The sequence below is a fragment of the Vanellus vanellus genome (genome assembly GCF_965231255.1).
Source record: "Vanellus vanellus genome assembly, chromosome: 12".
Lineage (NCBI taxonomy): Eukaryota > Metazoa > Chordata > Aves > Charadriiformes > Charadriidae > Vanellus > Vanellus vanellus.
The window spans coordinates 7,457,893-7,480,086 of record NC_138917.1 but is presented as its reverse complement, the minus strand read 5'-3'; the positions used below and the strand labels follow the sequence as shown (position 1 = coordinate 7,480,086).

The following is a 22,194-nucleotide window of genomic DNA, read 5'->3' as shown; positions in this document are numbered from 1 at the left end:
ATTAGGTGCCAGCAGGCTAAATTACACATCGATCGTGGAGTAAAATTCTGCCCTTGAGCTGTGCATTTAGCTCTAGTGGTCATATTAGTGGGAATTAGGAATAGGGTCCACAGGTGTATAGGTTGTCATGTCATTAACACACCTACTGAAATCAGAGTAATGCATAAGGGTCCCTGTTTCAAAACTGACAACGTGCAAAATATATTCATATAATTACAAATTCTGATGCCTAAACGGCCATTTGAACAATTATTGGTATTTTAGTTTTAATCTTTTTGTATGCACAAGCTGTATGTCTGAAGTTCTGAAAAGTGGCTGTTAGAACTCTCTTTTATTCGGTTGCCTGCAAACACAAGAAAAACTTTCCACTTCTTTGTCAAACCTTTGCAAACAACATAAAATAAAACTGAAAACACCTGCAAAGATTTAGTTAGTCTTTGGACATTAAAAATTAAAAAATGAACAAAAGATGTTTTTACATGTAATGATTTACAAATTCCTTCTAGGTCTTGAGAACAGAAACAAGACAATCCACATTATGCAATAGGATATTCTTTGTAACATTCCTGGCCTAGATTTCAGCCCCAGTCTAACTCATAGATATAGAGGTAGGCAGCTACCTCTACTGAAGATAGCAGCTGCATGAAAACATGTGTCTGATTCATGCTTTTTACCAGAATGTATGCTGTAAAAGTCTGCCATGAATCCAAAGACATTTTTATCTGTCTACACATTATAGGCAGAAAGAACAAACTCCTCTGTTCGGTTTTATGCTTCTTAATTTTGACTGGGATATTACTACCAACATGACAGGCATTACAAAATTTTAAGATCAATAGATCAGTTAATATCAAAATTTGATCTTGTTCTTTGTTGACTTACCTTGCCAACAGATCGGGGGAATGGTGGTCTTTGATTTTCAGGAATTAATATTGGAGTTGCCAAAATAGCCCTTTTTTGTCTTGGAATTCCAAGGTTGCCTTCTATCTTAAAGATTTCCTAAAAAAGAAAAAAGACCAATTACAAAGACTTTCAAAATAATACTCAGTTGTTATTTCCATTCCCTGCACCTTTAGGCAAAATTAATGCGTGCTACCAGATTCTAGATTTTGTATTACATGTTTTCCAGCAATTAGAGATAATATATCAAACTAATTATTTAAATCTGTCTGGTGACTCCACTTATTACCGTGACAATGGACAGGCCATATTCATTTTGTATTCCTGTAGATTAGTTTTAAACCTAAGCACAGTGTGCCTACCATCCTAACCTGATGACTGCTTAAATCATAAATGTTAAACAAGGTCTGGCTTACCTCAAATACTTGCATGAGACCTGTAAAATAAATGTCTTGCATAATTTTGCCATCTGAAGTCACACCTACACTCGGTCACTTCTCAGTCCAGGCTTTTAATCAAACAGAACTTACAGGTGAGTTTGCTGAACCTGTCCCCAGCTAATGAACGCTCAATAAATACCAGAAGCTTTCAAGTAAAAATAAACAATAGACACCAAAACGCAGGTGTAACTTAGAATATCAGCTAGTTGGGGTGCGGGGGGAGTGTGCTGGATATTTTGGGGTTTGGTTTTTTTGTTTGGTTTTTTTTTTTTTTTTTCCTTAGAGAAAATGTCATGCTACTACATCAGAAATAACAAAAGTGTAAGTGGTTTATACACAAGTCTTCCTTTTCCCACCGCATTTTCTGGAGTATTTAGTTCTAGCTAAGCTTCAGGCAATTCAGCACTTTATGAGCTACAGCAAACTCTTCACAGCGGACTCTGCCCCCTGGAAAACTCTGACCGTCACACCTTTGCCTTCCCTCCCCTTCTGCTCTCTGATCCTTTCAGTGCTCTCTCTGCATGAGCTGCAGTTTCCCAGAGACCACCCGCTCCTTCTCCTTCCTCCTACAGTCTCTGCAACTCTCTTCTCCAAGCACACTCAATTATTACCAAGGTGAAAAACAGCCTTTCCCCATCTACCAAAGCTCTCCTCCTTTAAAAAACAAACAAACAAACCATCACAAATTTATACTATGTTGGGAATTGTGAAACTGAAAAAGATTTAGACCATTAGTACTCATTCAGGTTGTCATGATAGTTTTATAAAAGAAATCATAGGTTGAATTAAATGTACAATTCCAGTAAGGCAGTTACATCCTACAGATAACACTGCTCTGCTCTCTTAATGCAGAAACTTTAGAAGCCTCAGTTTCTCAGTCAGTTCTGGAGTCCATGCTGTTGTTTTAATAGCTGCTACTTTATCACATAAGGAGAGCTCCATCCCTAGGTTTTATTTTTATAACACTGCAAAGCTGAATGAGTTTTCCTGGTGACACGATCTGGATGTCCATCAGTCAACACCTCCACAGGTTGCTCCTGCTGCCATCTGTATAGGTGCCTCCCATCTAATGTATCTATCATCATCAAAACACTGCTCTACCTCTACTAGCTTTAGCATCACTTTTCAAATTTGACAACAAACAGCAGCAAGGGAAACTCAAGTCTTCAAAAGTCAGCTTTAGACATGATAAAGTCAAAGAGCAGTGGGAACCACGCAGAGAATCCCTCCTCACAATTTTGCCAATTTTCATAACTTTTTCAGGCTCACCCTGATAGAGAGTTCCCATCTCTCCCAAAGGCTTTGCCACTTCCCTCTAATCTTTCAGTCTGCAGGCCACTTGGGTCCCTATTTTTGTCTTTCAATTCCTCTCCCAAAAGAATTTAGCCTAATAAAAATTCATGAGAAAATTCAAGATAAAAACATTTGAAGTGTCAAATAAAAAAGAAAGAGCTGAATTCTGTCCAAAGGCAAATGCACAGAGCAGTAAGCTTTCAAAATCACTTATACTGTAAACACAGCAGACAGTGTGGCTGGCATGTGTCTCTGACATTTCTAAGGAGAGTAAAAGTGAGTACCACTATGTCTAAAAGGAAGTATCAGTTCTTTAGCTCAACAGCAGCAGCGCTCAACTGATCACAATTTTCACTCATGCTAACTCCTACCTTCATGGTTGCCCTTCAGCTCATGAAAATGTAAGGAAGAAATCCCAGATGAATGTTCTTTGGGAACAAGCAAGACATTCATTCAGATTTACATCTCTCTGTGTCATAGAATGGTTTGAGTAGGAAGGGACCTTTAAATATCATCTAGTCCAACCTTCCTGCCAATAAGCAGGGACAACTTCAACTAGATCAGGTTGCTCAGAACCCCGTCCAACCTGACCTTGAATGTTTCATGTTTTGTTCTATCCTAATTTTCAGACTGCTCAATGTCTAGGTCTCACAGCTTTGGTAGTCATAGACCCACAAGTAATTAATGCATCATTTTCTCATGACAGGTTATCCTTACACTTTCCCAGAAGGTCCACAAATAGACAAAGCCAAATTGTATTTAATAAGTCATCACTGGAGGCATCAATACAAATAAAGTTATAAAGGAAAGCAGAAGAGTGGCAAGACTTAAGGCCTTCAAGTCCAGATTTCTGAGCAGGACTTTGGAACAAAAAAGGAAAAAAATAGTATTTGTTTGTTTGTTTTTAAACACAATTAGTCTGTTGCATGAACAAGAAAGCTTCAGCAAATTGGGCGCAGAAATGTAGGCACCTCTCCGAGTATGTTTCACACTGTTTATTCTTCAAATCTCACTGCTGTTTTTTAAATACTGATTTCTTCATTATGATTTTGCTCTCTCTCATCATCCCCTGGTGTCTAACAGTAACATGACTGATTAAATGAGTAGCCAAAAGCATCACGATGGAATGCAGGTGAACAGAAAGGAAGAAAATGTCAAGAGTACTTCACCAACACGTTTAATAATTCAGTGCTGTTTATAGTTATCCCAATGACTTCCCCATTTGTAAAGAACACAGAAAAAGAAAGAACATTTTGCTTAATGCCAACCAGCTGCAAGTGGTGGTTCAGTCTTCAACCAGTATATAAGGTAGAAGCCAAAGAATCTGAAATTACATGTGCGCTCAGCACCTGATTCGACAGTCAAAACACTGAAAAGACTCTCATTCACAGGTGGATATATTGCATATATAATAATTTTGACTGAATTCAACTATTTAATTTCTTGAAGAAGCAACTCACAAGGGATATGAAATTACTCTGGATAAAGTTGGTAATTTTGCTTCAAATTTTCTTACAATATCAGACTAGTATTATAACATGAGTCTTGTTTCTTGACACAAGTGAAACCCACAAAGGAATTTTACATCATCTTTTCTGGAACCAGTTGATCTAAGACTATAGTACCTACCAGTACCTACCAGCAGCTGTGACTCCAGACAAGTATTTATGTGCCAGGAGTCTGGAGCTGGCAGTCTGGAGAGCCTAGAATAGCGTGTTCCAGATGGGTGGTATTCAACCAGCACCCAGAGAGGCAATGGCTATGATTACCATCTGCTTCTCCCATGCCTGCTGCTTTGCACAACAAACAGAAACTTAAGGTGTGTGTCCAGAACCATCCATCCACACGCAATTTTTTAAAAAATTATAATAAATCTATGCCTCCCTAAGAAAAGCACACCAAAAATAGAAATTCTGAGGTTCCGATTGATTTTTTTCTTTTTTTAAACCAAAACAGCAGGAGATAAATCCTACCAGGTTCTGTGTTTTTACTATTTAACTGCAATATCACATCCACGATCACTATATTTCAGCTGCTCTTCTCACGAACAGTGGATTATCTGATCTGAACCCAACTATCGTTTCACTGTCCACCATTTCATAACCAGCTTTTACACCCTATTTTTGACTTCATTATATTCCCTCTCTAGATGTGGAATTGGTACAGCAATAATTCAGCACCCAATATGCTGGTTCACTGGCAACAAAGCTTGATTCTCTATTCACATTAAGTAAGCAACAAACACAGACTCTCATTTTCCCAGCATTTAGGTTATGCCTTCATTGAAAGATGCTGGTCTGCCCAAACTATGATGCTACGCAATTTGCACTTTCCCTAGATCTCTTGAGAACTCTCCACTCTGTTTTGGTTTGGTTTTTTGTTTTTTGTTTTTTTTTTTTTTCTTTCTTTTTACCAGGAGTTCTTGGGAGCATTGCAGTACTTGAATATTTGAATGAATGGCCTAGTCACTATCCTGTAGCAGGCACCATTACTCTTGGAAAAGAAAATTTCATTAGAACTTGTCATGGGAATAAGGTGGCTGAATACTGATATCGATTTGTCACAATAAAGGTTGGAAACATCACTCGAGTGGCAATCTGTAATCCACCATGGTGACCAGAAAAGTGGTGGGGTTTCTTGCCATTTAGTTGTTTTTATATACTAATCTTGATGGTATAAAATGGGGTCAGTCCCAAATACAAAAAATAAATAAAATTAATTGGATGCTTGTTACAAGCAAAATTCCTCTGCATTAGCAAATGGAATGTTGTGTTCTGTGGTATATCAGTCTTCCTACAAAAGAACCTCAGTACCTAAGGCTGAAAAACTAAAACTGCATGTAGATAACTTAAGAAGAAATAATTTTTATGTAACTCTCAGCTGAAATTTTGCAAATGTGCTGTAATACTTAGTTGCTTTATCTATGCTATTTCTATTATTAGAATAATGCTTATTAACAGCAGTATTAATAGTTAATGATTTCTAAAACATGTGCCAAAATAGAAAAATATTTTCTCATGTTGTTAATAATATGAAAATACAAGAAATGTGCAGGAACTTTACTTGTAAGTTAAAGAACAACTGTTTAAATAATTAATTAACTCAATGAAGAAAGTTAAGAATTTTAAAGGTCAATGGCATACACAAAAACATCTGCTCAGAAATAGTCTGTCCTCAATGCCTGTAAATGTCATCCTAAAAATCACATTGTAAACTTTATAAAAACAAATCCAGCTAAAATCTAGCATGCTAAAGGAAATCAGCTATGTCAGAGCACATAAACTTCCAGACTTGTGAAGCACGGTCAGACATATCATCTAGGTAATGGAAATTGGTGGTGGAACTTGATTTAATTACTCTGGGTGTTTGTACTATTATCACTGTTACATCAATAGAGAGGCAAATCCTTCCATTGCCTACCCAATATACCCATTAACTTCACAGACACTTGGTAATCTCAGACTACGGCTTTGCTCCTGTGCTGTTCAGCTAGCTGAGCTACCTGTATTTTTATAGGATGGAGGTTCCTTTTATCTTTAGAGGAGACAAGAACACATCAGGAAAAGTTTTATTCTTGTTCAAATCACTCAATCATGTATAAATCATAACTATTTTAATGCTAATTTATTCGGAAGTATTTTTGTAATGCATAGGTGACAAAACGTCAACTATCGGGGAGACAAATCTGAACTTTTGCTTTGTGAAATGATACATTCCACTATTGCCCTGAACCTCTGCAGTATCTTTTGCGATGGAAAAGTCCTGTTTCTATCCAAGTATAAGTTTCATTTATCTTCACACCTGACTTACTCTGTGTCAGGGAAAAGTTTTTCTAAGATGATAATGGACTAAATGCCATTAACTTTCCTTTTGCACACATTAACCATGGGAATTACCTGTTCTGAGAATAATAAAATGACAACCAAGTGCCTTTTCTCTTTTTCTAAATTAACATTTCAGACTTTTCTTGCAATCATTTAGTGAGTGTTATTTTCTCATTTTGAGCCATATGTGAATCACCCCCTCTTTCAGGAAATCTCATATTGGTTCCACACTGCTCATTAAATATAATGAGGTATCCCTTATACACAAACAACCAAATATGCTCTGACTGACTGCATCTGTCAAGCAGCCTTGCAAATACAGGCTTAAGGAAAAAGACGACGGCTGACCTTATGCCTCCGTCTTCACCAGGATACACTAACAACACATCACTTACCACCGTTAAAAATACCCTTCTCCCCATCTCTACTGTACTTACACTGGTTGCAAAGCAAACAAAACCAGACTGCTTTCACAGTATGCCAGAAAAAATTCACAATTGTTAAAGATGTCCCAAAACCTTCAGCACATTAAGTAGATGTAGTGTAAATAAGGAAAGCACTTAACTGATGCGATTGCCAAGGCATACAAGCCTTAAGAAAAGTGTCCTGTAATAAAAATTTACCTTGAAAACAGAGGGGTTTGGCTTTGTTTTTCTTTTTTCTTTTAATGAAAACATCTCCCATCGGGTTAGATACCAAACTGCTATTGAAAATAGCACTGGACACATAGTGGCGTTCTGAAGCAATTAAAAACTTTCACAGGTCTGATCCTTTTGAGGCTTAACCAAAGTCACATGGAAAATTCATTGCACAGCATGGGCACAAAACCTTAACTTCTTACTCCTAATATTCCTACTGAGGGGACTCCTTTCTTCACTTATACTGGAGGAACTCAAAATGTGACAGCTTCCCTTTAACCCCCAGCAAGGTTCACACATGTTGAAAACACTCTGATTTCCAGAGCGAGAAGGAAAAAGAACACATATCTTAATTCTGGGGCATGATAAATGAATGATGAACCCTTTTGGTGGGGCAATAACATACATAAAGCCACAAAATCTGATCAGTGGCAGACTACTGACAACCCCAAATGTGGAATAACACAAGCAAACATGAACAAGCTGTTCCATGTTTCACTTCTGGGATATAAGGACAGTTTCTAATAAAGAAAATTTATTTCTTATGTAAAATAAATCCTATTCATAGCAGAAGTTGTCCTACCTTGGAAAAACAGCTTTCTGCCGCAGGGCAGCCAGCTGCAAGTATCCAGAAGAAAACTAACACCTTTTATACCCATGTTCTGGACTGCTCAAGTGCTATGGAATTCATTCCATTATAACAGAGCTGCACAAAAGCAATTTCATGATACCTTAAAGCAATAATACTGTACGTTAAAGTCGTGTATACTGTTTAATAGATCTAATGGATGGAATCTCAGTCCCATGTCTGAATGGATGCATAAAACACACTATTCCTACCCCCTACAAGGCTCCAAGCTGTGATTACAAGTAAAACATTCTCAGCCCTGCTCCCCAACAATTCTTAAAGCTCCATTGCCACATCCCTCAATTTCTTCATCATCTTCATTCCCTCAACAAAACAATCCCTCATCTAATTCCAAACATTGATTGTTTACCTTGTTATTCTTTACTAAACTCTGCATGATCCTTCTGTTCTTCCTGTGCACCTCCTGCATTCCCAAATAACACCTCACTGTCTCTTACTCTAGGTGGTCTCAGCGTAATTCCGCAAGTTTTGTTTTTCTTTAGAAAGTATTAATTTCTTAGCATTTATGTTGAATTTGTTCCTCAATGCTACCCAAACTGAAGTAATCTAAATTTACATTTTTTGTTTCCAGAAATACCTTTTTTTTTTTCCTATTCTTAGGCTTTAGGTTTAGATCAACATCTGTCTTGGCATTACAAGTCCAAAGCTTCCCTATTTCACCCATCTCTATCAGATAACCAGTTCCATACCCCCACCAAAAGCACAACCAGTGCTAAAATTTGTGAAATCCTGGTAGATTTGGGAACACTTCTGGTACAGGTCTTTCAAACTATTCAAGACAAGAAAAGTAACAGCAATTTCTCAAACCCCTGACTTTCTCATTGGAAGCTGACATGACATGCATGAAGTACTGCAGCAAATAGATTTGATTTGTCATAATCAGTCTACAGGTGGAGAGATACCACCACAACACATCCAGGACCCTTTTCCCCCCTCCCCTGCCATCTTCCCAATTCACAGCCACGCAAGCCAATTCAAGGAATCTATAAATTCTGTCAAATCACAACTGTGACATTTTAAACTCAGCGTGCATGGTGTAAACAGCAACTCAAGCAGCAGGACAGCAGATAGAGAAGCATCTTGTTGAGCCACCAACAGACCCATGGGTTCCAAAGCTTCCAGGTCATTGTTTATCACTTTAAATAAAAGCAGGTCTTTATTTAAAGTTAGAATTAATTCATGCCATGCTGGACAGATACACACATTAAACATTATCTCTTCCTTCTCTCACAATATATCATTAATCCTGACTTCAGAAAAATGTCTTATTTTCCCACTCCATAAAAATTCTCAGGGGGTGAATGAGAAATTTAGCCTTTGGCTTGAGATTTCAAAAAACCCAGAAAAAAATTCACAGTGCAGCCACTGACTGGTTGTCCTACAACCCTACCCTGTACATTTTGGCAGCCAGAACCATGCATGTGTACCCCGTTGGGCACACCCAGATGAATCATACTCTTTGCACAGCACAGGTCACATGTAGGAGACATGGTCGTGGGTATTACAAAAAAATTGCCAGTTATGTCATACTGAAAAACAAGACCCCTTTTATTACGAGTCTGAGAAGTCTGTTTCTTGTTGCAGTAATCAAGGACAGCTTAACTGGCAGAAAGTTTCAATACTTTTCTTTCCATTAGTACTGGTACACCCTTGCATGTAATGTAACAATTGCAGCCATGTGCCTGCACCACTTCCTTCCTCCTTTCCATTAGGAAGACTCCTTTCAGAGATGCATCGACTCCTAGCAAAAATAACGTGTTACAGAAGGCTGCAAAGCAGTTAAGCATTATGTTTAGCTCATAGATCCACACAACAACGACAACAATCTACCAGACTGGACTATGCGCGCATGGTGCTCCACAGAGCTGGCATTCTTGTGCTTTCCTATACAGGAGTTGCCAGACTGACAAATGAAGTGGTAGTCTGTGATGAAGACAAAATGCCCACTTAGATCTAGGCTACAGCAAAACTGCTCATTCACCAAGCTAGATTTGAAATTTGGTCGAAAGAGCTGAAACGTTAGTGCATTAATCCACTTCACCGCGTGATCCAGCTACTCAGAACAAATTAATTAACAGGCATTAACTGAGTCCAAAGAGCTGAAATCACAGTGTATTAATCCACTTCACAACTTGGGCTGTATTTTTACCCTTCAATACAAACAAATTAACAGACAGTAACTGTCTGATACCAGAAGCTTAATTCTATTCTGTGATACAAATAAAGAGACAGCGTTGTAGTGTCTTGTGGACAGCTTCTTGTTACTACCTGAGTGGTACTGGACTTTAACTGCATTTGTCAAAGATGAAAATACAAGACCTGAACATGGCCTGTGTTATTTGTTCCCACCATAGTGATCCAATTAAATTCACAGGACAATACCCCTTAGTTCTAAACCTTTCATTAGTCTGGACAGTCTCAAAGACCCACAGAGCATTACTAAAGAAGATAGTATGCAGGTGAAGTTCTGACTTAGATGAGAGGTATCTAAAAATACACATGCAATAAACCAGCTTTTAAAAAAGTATGACTATGGAGACACTTTACAAAAAAAAACCCAAAAAACACAAAACCACAACCCACCAGTCATTCACTCAATTTTTTCTTCTAGATCCAGCTTCTATAAAACTTGTAAAATATGCTAGTTCGAAATAGCAACATTGTTTTGGTTTCGCCATATCTATTTTGGGGTGGGAAATCGAGGCTCAACTTTTTTTTCCAGAATTTTTCCAAAAGAAAAATGAAACATGCAAGATGGAGACCCAGGCATAGGCTTGGAGAGCTCAGTGGATTCTCACATTTCTTCTTAATCACATGCTGGCAATTAAGTTTAATTCAGGAAATTCAAAGAGTGTACCTGTCAGGAATCCGGAGGAAATTAATTGCTATACTAGAACAGATCAATGATTCATGAGCTGTAACATCAAGCTGCTAACAATATTAATTGCCACATACTTCAAGAAAAAGAGCCTAAAATGGCAGGAGTCATAGTTTACAATAGTTTGAAGGGTTTTTTTTCTGGATTATAACTGCTGAATCTAAAGTTGAGTACAGCTTTACAATACATGAAACGTGACATTGATAGTTCAATCCTGTATATCGTTAAAATTCATATGTTTGGATTGGAGCATTCTGCCCTAACAATGCGCAAGTCATAGTAGCACAGAAATATTTGTATTCCCTACTTTGCACTTCTTGACTTTTAACTGAGTGTCTCCAGGGGGTGAGAAGAGTCATCACCTACACAAACACAAAGTAAACAGGTTTTATTCACGTTTCCTAACCACGCCAAGACAGATCCAACCTTACTCCCAGCGTGCATGCCATCTGTTCGACCACTCCAGGGCTACTCCTACTGCCTTGTGTTTTTGTAGCATTGGCCATGGGCTACCTACTCTGGGTTTCTGGTCAGTGGGAAGCAGCAACCAAGATTATTAAAAAGAAAGAGTATTCTCAAAACTGTCAGAGCAGGGTTGGATCACTCCATAGCTCCTTATTAACTGCCATGGAGTGACTGAATAGGGACAGACAGTCCGGCAGTCAAAGCATTCACAAGGGATACAGAAGATACATATTCAGTATTATTATATTAATAACTGCTCCCAGAGACTTTCCAGTGAATCACATTATTTTAGCACTTACACCCCACACATCTAAAAACTCTACTCAAGTCGCTGGGTTTCTAGTCCAGTGTCTTTCTGAGAAAGAAGTGATACGTTCAAATGCATTCAAAAACCTGAGCTCGAACCAAAACAGGATATTATCCACCCCTTAGATTCCACTTCACATTTTTGTTCATATTTGTTCAGTTCTGTCAGATAAGTTTTATTTTTATCTATATGTATTGTCTTGCTCCCAAAGTCACTGAAGTCATTAAAGTCAGACCTGTGATGTCTGCTGCCTTTACTGACACATTGGAAATTAGCAGGAGAATTCTAGAATTAAAAACCTGAGTTCTCACAGCTTGAACTAAACCAGCAAAATCTCTCTTATACTCCTCATAATTATCCATCATGCAGCTAGCCCCAGAAGAATCTCGACTGGGTTGTATTTAAATAGCATTATGAATTTGTAAGATGAATTCTTCAGTTCTCGTTGCACATGCCAAGTACAAATGTTCTGCTTCAAAATGTGACCAAAGACCCATGGTGTATATCAGATTATGCACAGCATGTTGGTTCTATGAAGTGCAGAAGTTCCAACGAATGTAAGAAATTGAATTCTACTCTGTGTTATTCAACTTTCTTTGCACCGTTCTCTTTGGTATCTGAATGTGGCACTGCAACAAAATCAAACTATCATCTTAAATGCTTAAGGTTCTGGTTGCTATTGTCTGACCATTTCAAAGTGGAGTGAAGCACAGTATCAGTTTCTTAACTTAAAATAACTTTATTTTGCTGATCTCACAGAGACAAGGTTAACAAAGTGCAGCATTCATAATTTGATACATTTTTGGCCCTGTTTCAGTTTACAAACTGTCCATTAGCAGACCTTGAAATCTGTGAACAAATACATTATTTACCATTATACGCAAGTTTCTCAGATGAGTAATTTTTGATCTTCAGATTGCTCGGGCAGTTGCTGAGAAACATTTGTCTGTATTAGTTACACAAGTCATGTGGTATTATTTTTCTTTTCAGATTGGATGGCTTCTGTGAATAAGCAACAGAGCATGAAATGCAAATTTCATGATATAAAATTCAAAACTTGCTTTTGGCAAGGATTTGATTTATTACATTTACAGCACAAGATGAAAACAAAAAGGTTATCTCTGTGATCTGAACGACTTGACAGGGGAAGTAATATGCCTGTGCCACTTGGAGCACTAGTGGCATAAATTGCAAAACCAAAAAAACCCCAAAACATTAAAAGCCAAAGGAATTGCAGGGAATCAGTGGAGACATTGGCCTAGGGAGCTTATTTGGCTGAAAAGATCATTCACAGAAGCACAAAGATGATAAAGAATAGGATGGAAGTTTGGAATAGTCTCACATTGGAATGAAATCAAACCTGTGCAATAATCCACTTTACTCGTTAGCTACATAGAAAGTATGGGTTTCTCTTCTATTGATTAGTACTTCCCAGGGATTAGTACTTTCCTAGATTAAAGCATAGGTAGTAAGGTCAGAAAAAAAACCATGGAGATCCATGTAAATTATTACTTGCCTTTTTCAGAGCTTTGAGCAAGCAAAGAAAGAGAAGCAAGTAGTCTTGTTCATATTGATAGTAACAGCCAGGTCTTATTCAACGAGGTTGGAAAATTACTCACGAGTGTTTCATTTTAGCCTACATAGAAATACAGTAGAATCTTTTTCCTGTTGACGCTATCAGTATAAGAAACATTGAAACTCACACCCTTTTGCTTCCTTTAACTTTGTAAAAGGACCACTTCTATTTGCCTTTTTCTCCACTGATAGTAAAGATTTTTCTCCTCTGTTGGATGCAATGATTTATAACAGCAAAATCATTGGTTCAAAACTAAATACTGATTTTTACTTGCAGAGGCTGCTTCTTGCAGTTCAAGAGAACCAAATATGGTAAAACTATGTTACTGAGCACACTCCCAGACTGTGATCCAGGCTACTTCTACAAACTAGAAAGCCTACATTCAAAATATAGCCAAAGTTATGAAGACCAAACCAAACAAATCCCAAAGGAGGAAATACTGCTAAAACAATGGAGAGAAACTTAGAAAACAACAGTAATTATTTTTCCCTCGTAAATATTTAAACCCAGGCTGCAAGGACTGATGGACAGTAAAACCATTTGCAAAGAAGAAAATATATCTGAGTTTTTGCTGAATTGTAATGCCACACTGGAATATAGAGGTATTGGGCCTGATTTTGAGTGACACTTGTGATAGCCAACAGAGATACATCTCATCCCACTACAAATTAGGTAAAGTCTGTAACTTTCCTGGTACTCCCTTTCAAGCCGGCAGCTCCGCTAGAAACTAATGACAATGGGTCCCAAATGACAGCGAGGGTGCCTTGGCAGCTGAAGCCTCATGTCAGTGCAGAATATTTGTGCTACTCATGATTTAAAACAGGCTTAGTTTTGGGTGGACTATGACTAATCCATGATTAGGATCAAATCCTTCTGCCAGCAGAAACAGCATTGAATGAATACGAAATATGTATGCACAGTCCTTGCTTACTGTTTAACAGCCCATCTCATAAATCCTAGTAAAGGCATTCCACAAAACCAGCCAGAAGTAGTGTCACACTCTGAACACTTCTCTCAATATTCAGTCAAATGCCAAAGCGTTATTAATGAAGTATTAAAACACTGAATATGAATTTGGTTAGAAAACAAAAGGCATACATTTTGATTTTAGCAAAAACAAAGTCTCCAATAAACCCAAATTTCTCCACTGTGTACTTTCAATGTTTGTGTAAAAAACACGTTTCTTAAATACCAAAGAATCGCTTTTTTTTTCCTCCCTCCTTTCTCTAACAACATGCATCTCAGATCACGATCAACCATTTTCAATAGCACGTTGCTCCCTTCAGAGCTGCATGCAGAAACTTGGTTTAAGGAATATGAGCTTATAAATTGCCATCCTCTGCCTGACTTTTAAATAAGGCAGAAAAAAAAAAAAAAGAACCAACATCCTGAGCTAAGATTAAAAGCAGCATTCATATTAAAGAATGGTGTCTTTTTACCATTGAAACTGAAGCTGTAGATTATTCTGTGCTGATATAATACTACAGTGGGCAAAGAACTTTCTCATAATGAACACTGCTGTAAAACAATTTATCTACAAGAAAGGAAACAAGTTTGCATAATCCATTTATGGTTGATTCAGCTTTAGAGGAATTTGTTATATAAATATATCTCGCCCTGGAGAATTGTTTTGCCAAAATAACTAATGAAAGTGTTTGAACAACTTAACACTGATAATTAATAGGATTTTTCAGTATCACAATGGACTATGACATCTTCCCATGTACATTAACCATCTCTCACCAGTGAAGAGACAAAAACTTGCGGACTCTGAGAGCCAAATACATTAGACAGTAGAAAATGAATTAACTTAGCACTTGCAAAAATGCTAAGTAGGTGATGTTTTAACAGACCATCAAAAGGTGTTTTATAGTACTTTCTTAAGAAGCGTTCCATAGCTCAGTAATTGTCACTGTAAAAATCTTAATTAATAGTTCATCAATTGTTCAACTGGCATTTCTAATTTTCTGCTATCATGCTGGAATGTTTGACTAAACATAATCAAGTACCATTATGTGGTTATACACTTAGCTAGCGATCACAAGTTATGTTTTAAGTTTAGGTGTCAATATTAAATCATCAAGAAGGATTACCACAGGTAACTCTTTCACAATCTCATCAATAATGACTTGCCAACTACAGTTCTGTAGAGACTTAAAATTTACAGTGAACCTTACCTGCTTTTGTGGTCACATAATTATTTTTATTATGCTTTGTGGCAATGTTGGCTGCCAAAAAAGGTTGTCCTAAAATCCCAGTGTGACAAAAATCAATTTTCAGATGCAAATGAGGATGCCATAGGTGACATTTTTCATACCCAATAAATTGCCTGTCTGTGGCTTTGAACTAATGGACACATAAACAAGAGAGATTGGTGCCAAGGTATTGCATTATAATCTCAGCAAAGTTTTATGAGACTCATGCTACAGGCTGCGAAGAGAAACTGAAACAGAGGGAGGGGGCATGAACAATTTGAGGAAACCTGTAAGAATAGATACAGCTTACAGGTTTTTTGTACATTCTTTTCCTTTATTTTTTCTAAGCTCTGATTTCCCATCTATCTACTCCCCCCCCCCTTTTTTTTTTTTAGTTTCAGTGCTCTTCGTGACCCCTTCTGTCTGCCACAACTTTTACCTCATTATTATTCTCCACCTCTCCTCTTCTCTGTCCTTTACCTGCCTTCCCAGTTTCCCTCCTAGAAAATTTGTAGAAACAGGATTCCTTCCCATTATTCTTTTTTAATTCTGGCAACATTGTTTCTATTTATTTCCACCTCCTTGAGGTGACAGGCATTCCCTGTAAGGGAAATTACTCAAAGCCACCCCGCTCTAGCTGAATCTGCAAAATCGTATGAAGAGCCACTAAGGTAGACCTCAAAGCTTTGGCACATACTTCTAAAGCAAGGTGTCCAGAGGACAGCACGAAAACACGGTTTATCAACGCTATTAAGAATCTTCAGAGCAGTTAAGTACAGGGAAGAGCTCAGACTAAAGCTGCTGAACTGAACAACTGTGTAATGAAGCCGAACCAGCCGGCAGCACCTCAGTGACGTCTCGTGGAGCCACATCCCTCTTCAGGCACTAGGTCCACATGAGACTTCAGTTGAAGTCTGCAGTTTCAGACTCTTTTGTTTACTACACAGATACAGGGATTACAGCCAGATCACTCTCAGACTAGGTCTTCCCCCGCCCTCGCCTCCCCCCCCTTTTTCTTTGAATCACAAACAAATAACAAAGGGGTATAGATTAGTTCTGTGTTACTAAATCTGTGTAGTTAAGCCACAAATACATTTAAACTTTCCGAGAAAATACTAGAAATACACTGAAACTAGCATTACCTTTAAAAACAACAAAGTCTTTAAGTGACCCAACCGCTCATGTCAGATATGGCTACACTTCAAAAACATGAGGAGATCTGCATTCGCACAAAACAAATAGCAGGGTTTTTATAGGCTTTTCTAAAGCTTATCTTGAATAATCACAAACTTCTTGAGCCTGAAAATTTAGAAGTCCTGAGAGATATTTACTCTTGCAATACAAATAGAAACATGATAAACCCAATATTTTTATGCTATGTTGATAGTGTTGTTTCCAACTGTAGCTGAAATGAAAGATATGAATACATAATAGCTTTTCAAACCTCTCCAAAAGATTTAAGTAAAGTTCAAATCTTAAGCTTTTGAAACTTTAATCTTGAATCAATCTTTTTGTTATTTCACCTTTTTCTCATGTTAGGAAAATACGAACAGTACAAAATGACAGAGAACTGAATCCTGCATCAGACTTATCCCCATGCTTATCCATTTGCAAGATTGGGTTAATAATTTGGCAAAAAAATTTAAAAACACCCTTTTCAACCTCTTATCCTGATATCCTTGGTAAATAATATTATTGCTGCTGGTGTTCCTTAGTTGTGTTTTGAGTCACATTTGTTTTGGGGTGAGAGGGGGAAAAAGGTCGTTTTTTGTGCTGCACTTCTTGCTCCCTCCTCCTGAAACATCAGAGCTCCCTCTAAAGTCCATAAAGCAGAGCACCTTGACTTTGCCTGTCAGCATCTTCAACACGACATGGAAGCAGAACAGACTTCTAATACTGCGCAGGCATAGCTTCCAAAATACAGTTTTAAACTTTTGTTTACACCACTTGTCTGGTTGGCCAAATACCATCAGTGTATTCCTCAGAGGCAAGAGTTTATTCCCATTGCCAGAGCAACGCCTGGCAAGGCGTGCATATGGAATTCAGGGCAGCATGCCACAACCATCTCCACCCTGTTCTTCTGAAAAGAGAAATTATGATGGGAAGTATGAAACATACTGTTCCCTGCCTTTTAAGGTTACCACAGAAATGACTTCACAAGCTAGCTAATACATACAGCTTCTCTTTCTTCCATCACTCCATTTCTGCATGGTCTCATAATGTGCGCAAACATTTGGAAAGCAATCTTTAATTCCAAAAGTTCACAAATGACTTTGGTGGCCAAATTCCCTGACCAGATTAACTATCTGTATCACTACCGGTAATGCAGAAAGTCCCTAGCAGAAAATTCCCAGGTGGTGGAGAATTACCTTCTAGTAAATCTACGCTACACAGGAGTACCGTGGTCTGTTCATCCTCCACAAGCACAGCAAGTACTTCAGGGTTGCACACACCATGGATTAGCATTAGTTACTTTAGAGCTCAATTTTACCTGTTCTACAGTTCTTCTTTTCTGGAAGCAGCTTCGAATTGTATGGACAAAAAAACCCACCGATAAGACTAAGAAATAGACCCTAGGATTTTCAGCTTTTTCTAATGCTGAACCAGATTTGACCAGATCATAACTCACGATAGCAGAAGATACCAGCCAAAAGATCAACTGCATCAGATTCACCAATTTATCTGTGTTAAACAACAGCAAAACAGAAACTGGAATAATATATTAAAAAAAATCCAAACCACAAAGAAATACTTCTTAGATACCGGGTATATTCACTGTATTGGGGCAAAAGATTTACAAACAAGTTTAGTGCAAAATCTGAGAGGTAGTTCTACAGTCTTGATGTCTACTACTACTGTCCAAAGCTATTAATTTATACAAGAAGTTAATTTAAAAATAGAAGATGTAATGCAGCATACTTTTATGAACCCTTACTAAATGTAGAGCCCTAGGGCTCAGTGTACTTTCATTTTAAGTAACTGTATTCTACGTGTAAATATTAAAGACTTAAATATACTGGGATAAATGAACTTAGACTTGCTAAAAGGTTTCTATAAATAGCCCCCTATTATGTCACTTCTCCAGATAGTCTGCTTTGTTGACTGTTACTATAAGAACAGAGCATTACAGTTTCCCTGTAGTCAACAGGAAACAGTCACCTAAGGAAAACCTTTCATAATTAGAACAAGGCAGGTACTAAACTTATCCCTTGGCTTATCCGTGTATTTGTAGCTGGAGTTCATTAACTTGTCAGCACTGATTCCTTTTGAATAGGAAAGTGAAATGAAAAAATGACATGCAAATCAATATCAACAGTTAAGTCATGTTCTCATTTAGCACGGTGTCAGATATGAAATACTGAGAATTAAAAAGAAACTTTCTAGTGGAAAAACATGCTTAGTATGCCATGTTTTAAAGAAGAGAATTACAGTGAATTAAGCTAGTTGTCGTTGCACAATAAAAGTTACAGCATGTTAACAGTTAAAGAATATCTTCTAAACTTTATTTTTGTTTTCAGGTATTTTTAAAAATGACATTAAGCTTAATAAATGGGAGAAGCATTTAAGAATATGTAATTCATGCTCATTAGTTGGCACAAAATCTGTGTAAGCACATCCATAGAGAGAAACATCCACTAAAAGGACTTCCACGTAACTCAGCATTACACCACAAGTCTACAGACATTTTTGGAAAACACATTTCACGCATGTAAATCACACTATTATCAGAAGGCACTACAAATTAGTCTTCGTGGACATGTGAAATGATAATAATGGGGTGTCAAAGGCCAGAGGAAATTGGTTGGAGATGAGCATAAGGTAAAGGCAAAGATCTGTTTGTATATCCTGATATATGCTGAATTGCTTATTACTTTTCTAGAGCGAACCAAAGTCAGCAAGGTCTGCCTGGTAAACTGCAGGCTGCGTCAAGAGCACCAAGATGCCACTGCATGCGCTGCTGAAGTTGAGCTCAGATGTAACCCACTAAGTAGGTGGCTTGGAGTAAGAGTTAAATCAAAGAACCAAGTGTAACAGCCTTAATTCAAACTTGCTATGTTTCTACCAGCAAAAGGTAAAAGATCTCTATTACACTGTATCTGAATAATTTACCTTTCTTATAAGTATTGAATGTCTTCATTTTATACACAGAAATCTGAGGCAGAGAGGTATAAAAGTGAAGATTGTCAGTGTTATAACACTCTTTCCTTTTGTCCCACCTCTGTTTTGTCTGGAAGCTCTTTGGGCAGATGTTATCTTTTGTTACATGTATGAACAAGGTCTCAAAAGCCACAGTCTTTGTCAGTGCTTCAATACTACTACAGTAAAATGGAGGAGAAATAATGCAAATGCAGAATGTTTTTGCTCTCTCCCTTGATTCTCCCTAAACACATACCCTTACACTGGAAACCAGAGTCTTATCTTCCTATTGTCTAGAGTCAAGATTAATTTCCCTCACCTTATTTTCTCATTTCATAGTTTTAAAGACTGAGTCTTAATCAAGTCACTTATCTAATTCACAATTGTTCTGAAACACATTTTCAATTAATAAAACGATCCTAAATACAGCCTAATGCATTGAGCGCCAGCTAAAAGAAAAGACACAATAATTACCAGCAGTAACAAGGAACTGGGAAAGCCATTAAGCAAAACCAAAATAATTCCCCCTTCCCCCAACTCTCTAACTATCCCATATTTTTGCACTGCTAGAAGATACAATAATTATGTCCCTCAAATAAACCAGCTACTTTGCTGTTTAGCAGACAAATAGTAAAGGAACTCTTTTCCTTTTCTACTTCTAATATGTTTCCTATATTTTTCCTTTAACTGAATTAAATAAGACATGTTAAAGAAGTAAACATTTCTATTTGGCATACAGATGATTGAACTTTTCTGGAACATGTTAAATTTATTAAACATCATAGGACTGAACAGAATTTGCCTTATGGTATTTGCAAATTTGAGATATAATTTTAAAGTAATTATAGTCAATACACAAAATCTGGGATTAAAAGCCACTGAATAAGTGTGAAACTTCTGAGATCCTCTAAAGAGCTACTTGATCAAAAAGCATAAATTTTGCAGGGATTCAGCTGAAGGCACAAGTAACATTTAAAATAACTGAAGAAATCCTTTTTTTTTCCCTGTTTCATAGACACAAAATATAACTTACATACTGCCCACTAGCATTATGCACAATTAGTATTATATGTATCAACTTGATGCTAATAGTATTCAATAGAAAGGACTATACCATATGATCGTCCTACTAATACATTCAGTTTTCCTGGCAATTAAACAACATGGAACCACTAACAATTAACATCAAGGTCACCCTCAAATAAATTTTGGACACTCCTCATAGCAGATTTATGAGTAGATTCAAAGCTCATTAAAGTCAGTGGAACGACTCCTGTTGACTTAATGGAGATTGCATTTGGTGTACTGCTTTCTATGTTTTCCTATGACAGATTAATTACATGGTTTTGTGAATGATCATGCCTAAAATCAACCCTGCAACTCAGAGCTTCAAGCCTTACCTCACATATATTTGTAACTTTGTCAGCAATGAGTTTGAGTGTTATGGATGTGAGCCAAATTCAGTCTCAAATCTTCCCCAGCTTTGACTTTAAATCTTTAAACTGAACTTTCAACATCCTCTCACCATAATTCCTGATTTGAGGGTCAATGTGAAGGCATGACAGACTTTTCTGACTTTAATGACCATATCATCTTCCAAAAGGTGGTTGTTGGGAGTAGGGGGGAAGAGAGCAAACCACATAGGGACAACACAATACAGCAGCACTGAGAAAATAAGGGTGTCTGCAGATAAAGTCAGAAAGTTACTTACCCTGCCCTGCACAGCTACATAAGTGTTTCAGAATACACAGTTTGAACTATCCATATTTCTTTTTACATAGATGAGAGAAATCTTCTCCCTTCACTAATTTGCATGGAAGTAAAGTAATCAAAAAGGACAGGAAACGGGTAGAACTTTGCATCGTATTAAGTTGATCATACAGATGAGTTGACAGTTTTTCCCTTACCTGCTACTGAAACAATCCACCTCTGTTGAAAACCAAAAGAGGGGCAAGCAAATAAAAATTGCTCAGTACCAAATTGCAGGCATTATTGAAACAGAGTGCATAGAACAATCAAATGTATCAATTTTAAGATTATTATTTTAATTAACACAAACATGACTATTGAAAATTTGTCACATACTGTTCCTCTTTTTTATTAAAAAAACCCAACCCATGCATATTCTTATGTTATGTTTCTCAACACAAAACTACAATGTATGCATTGAAAAGAACATGTTTTAAAGTCTCTCTTGAAGATATCTCATTCTGATATATCAGCAATGTTTCTACGGACATAGCTGGAAATTAAATACACACAAACAATTCCAATAAGCCTCTCGGTATGGAGGTTCAGTTTTTGATATAATTAATGCCAGTAAATGAATGAGTCTGTAACTGATAAGATGTCTATTGACTGAGTCAGTAACAAAACAAATAACGAAATCCCCATTTCCTAAATCAGGAATTCAGTGTAAGTGTTTTCATTTCTAGCAGGCAATTCTGCTGCAAAGGGCTGGTAGGATTAATGCACGCCAAATCAAATACAGAATACTAGTGTAATAGTCATCTTAACCTAAGGCATGAGTTTATAGTTTGTAGTAAGAACAGCAATAAGAACAGATGATCTAGTCTGAATATTCTTGTTGCCACGTGCTGCTGTGCTGGAGCACAATGACTGAGTACACCTGGTCCCACCAGGGGTTGTGTCCACCTACAGAGTCTTTCAGCAGTCATGAATTTCCTATCAAGCAGAAGTGGCTGACTTTTTATTTCATCTTCAGGGAAAAGAAAAAAGTCACAGGGGCATGAGAATTCTTCCTGTGCAGAGAAGAAACTGCAAAATGTAGTATTTGTCAGCCAATCAGGAATTTTTAATTTAATGGCATTTTTGTTACTGAGTTCAACAATATCCAAATCAAAATTATACGCTTCAAGTAAGCACTCAAGT

At 37.3% G+C, this 22,194-nt stretch overlaps 1 protein-coding gene across 2 annotated transcripts in view; it reads right to left on the bottom strand.

The window, feature by feature from the left end:
* CDH13 (cadherin 13) overlaps positions 1-22,194 on the bottom strand; it is a gene marked incomplete at its 3' end in the record, with an annotated part of 498,288 nt that overhangs the window by 291,758 nt on the left and 184,336 nt on the right. For both annotated transcript variants that reach the window (XM_082489177.1, XM_082489176.1), the window contains exon 4: positions 883-999. In XM_082489177.1, coding sequence (XP_082345303.1) covers positions 883-999 — 117 coding nt within the window. The remainder of the gene's footprint in view (positions 1-882; positions 1,000-22,194) is intronic.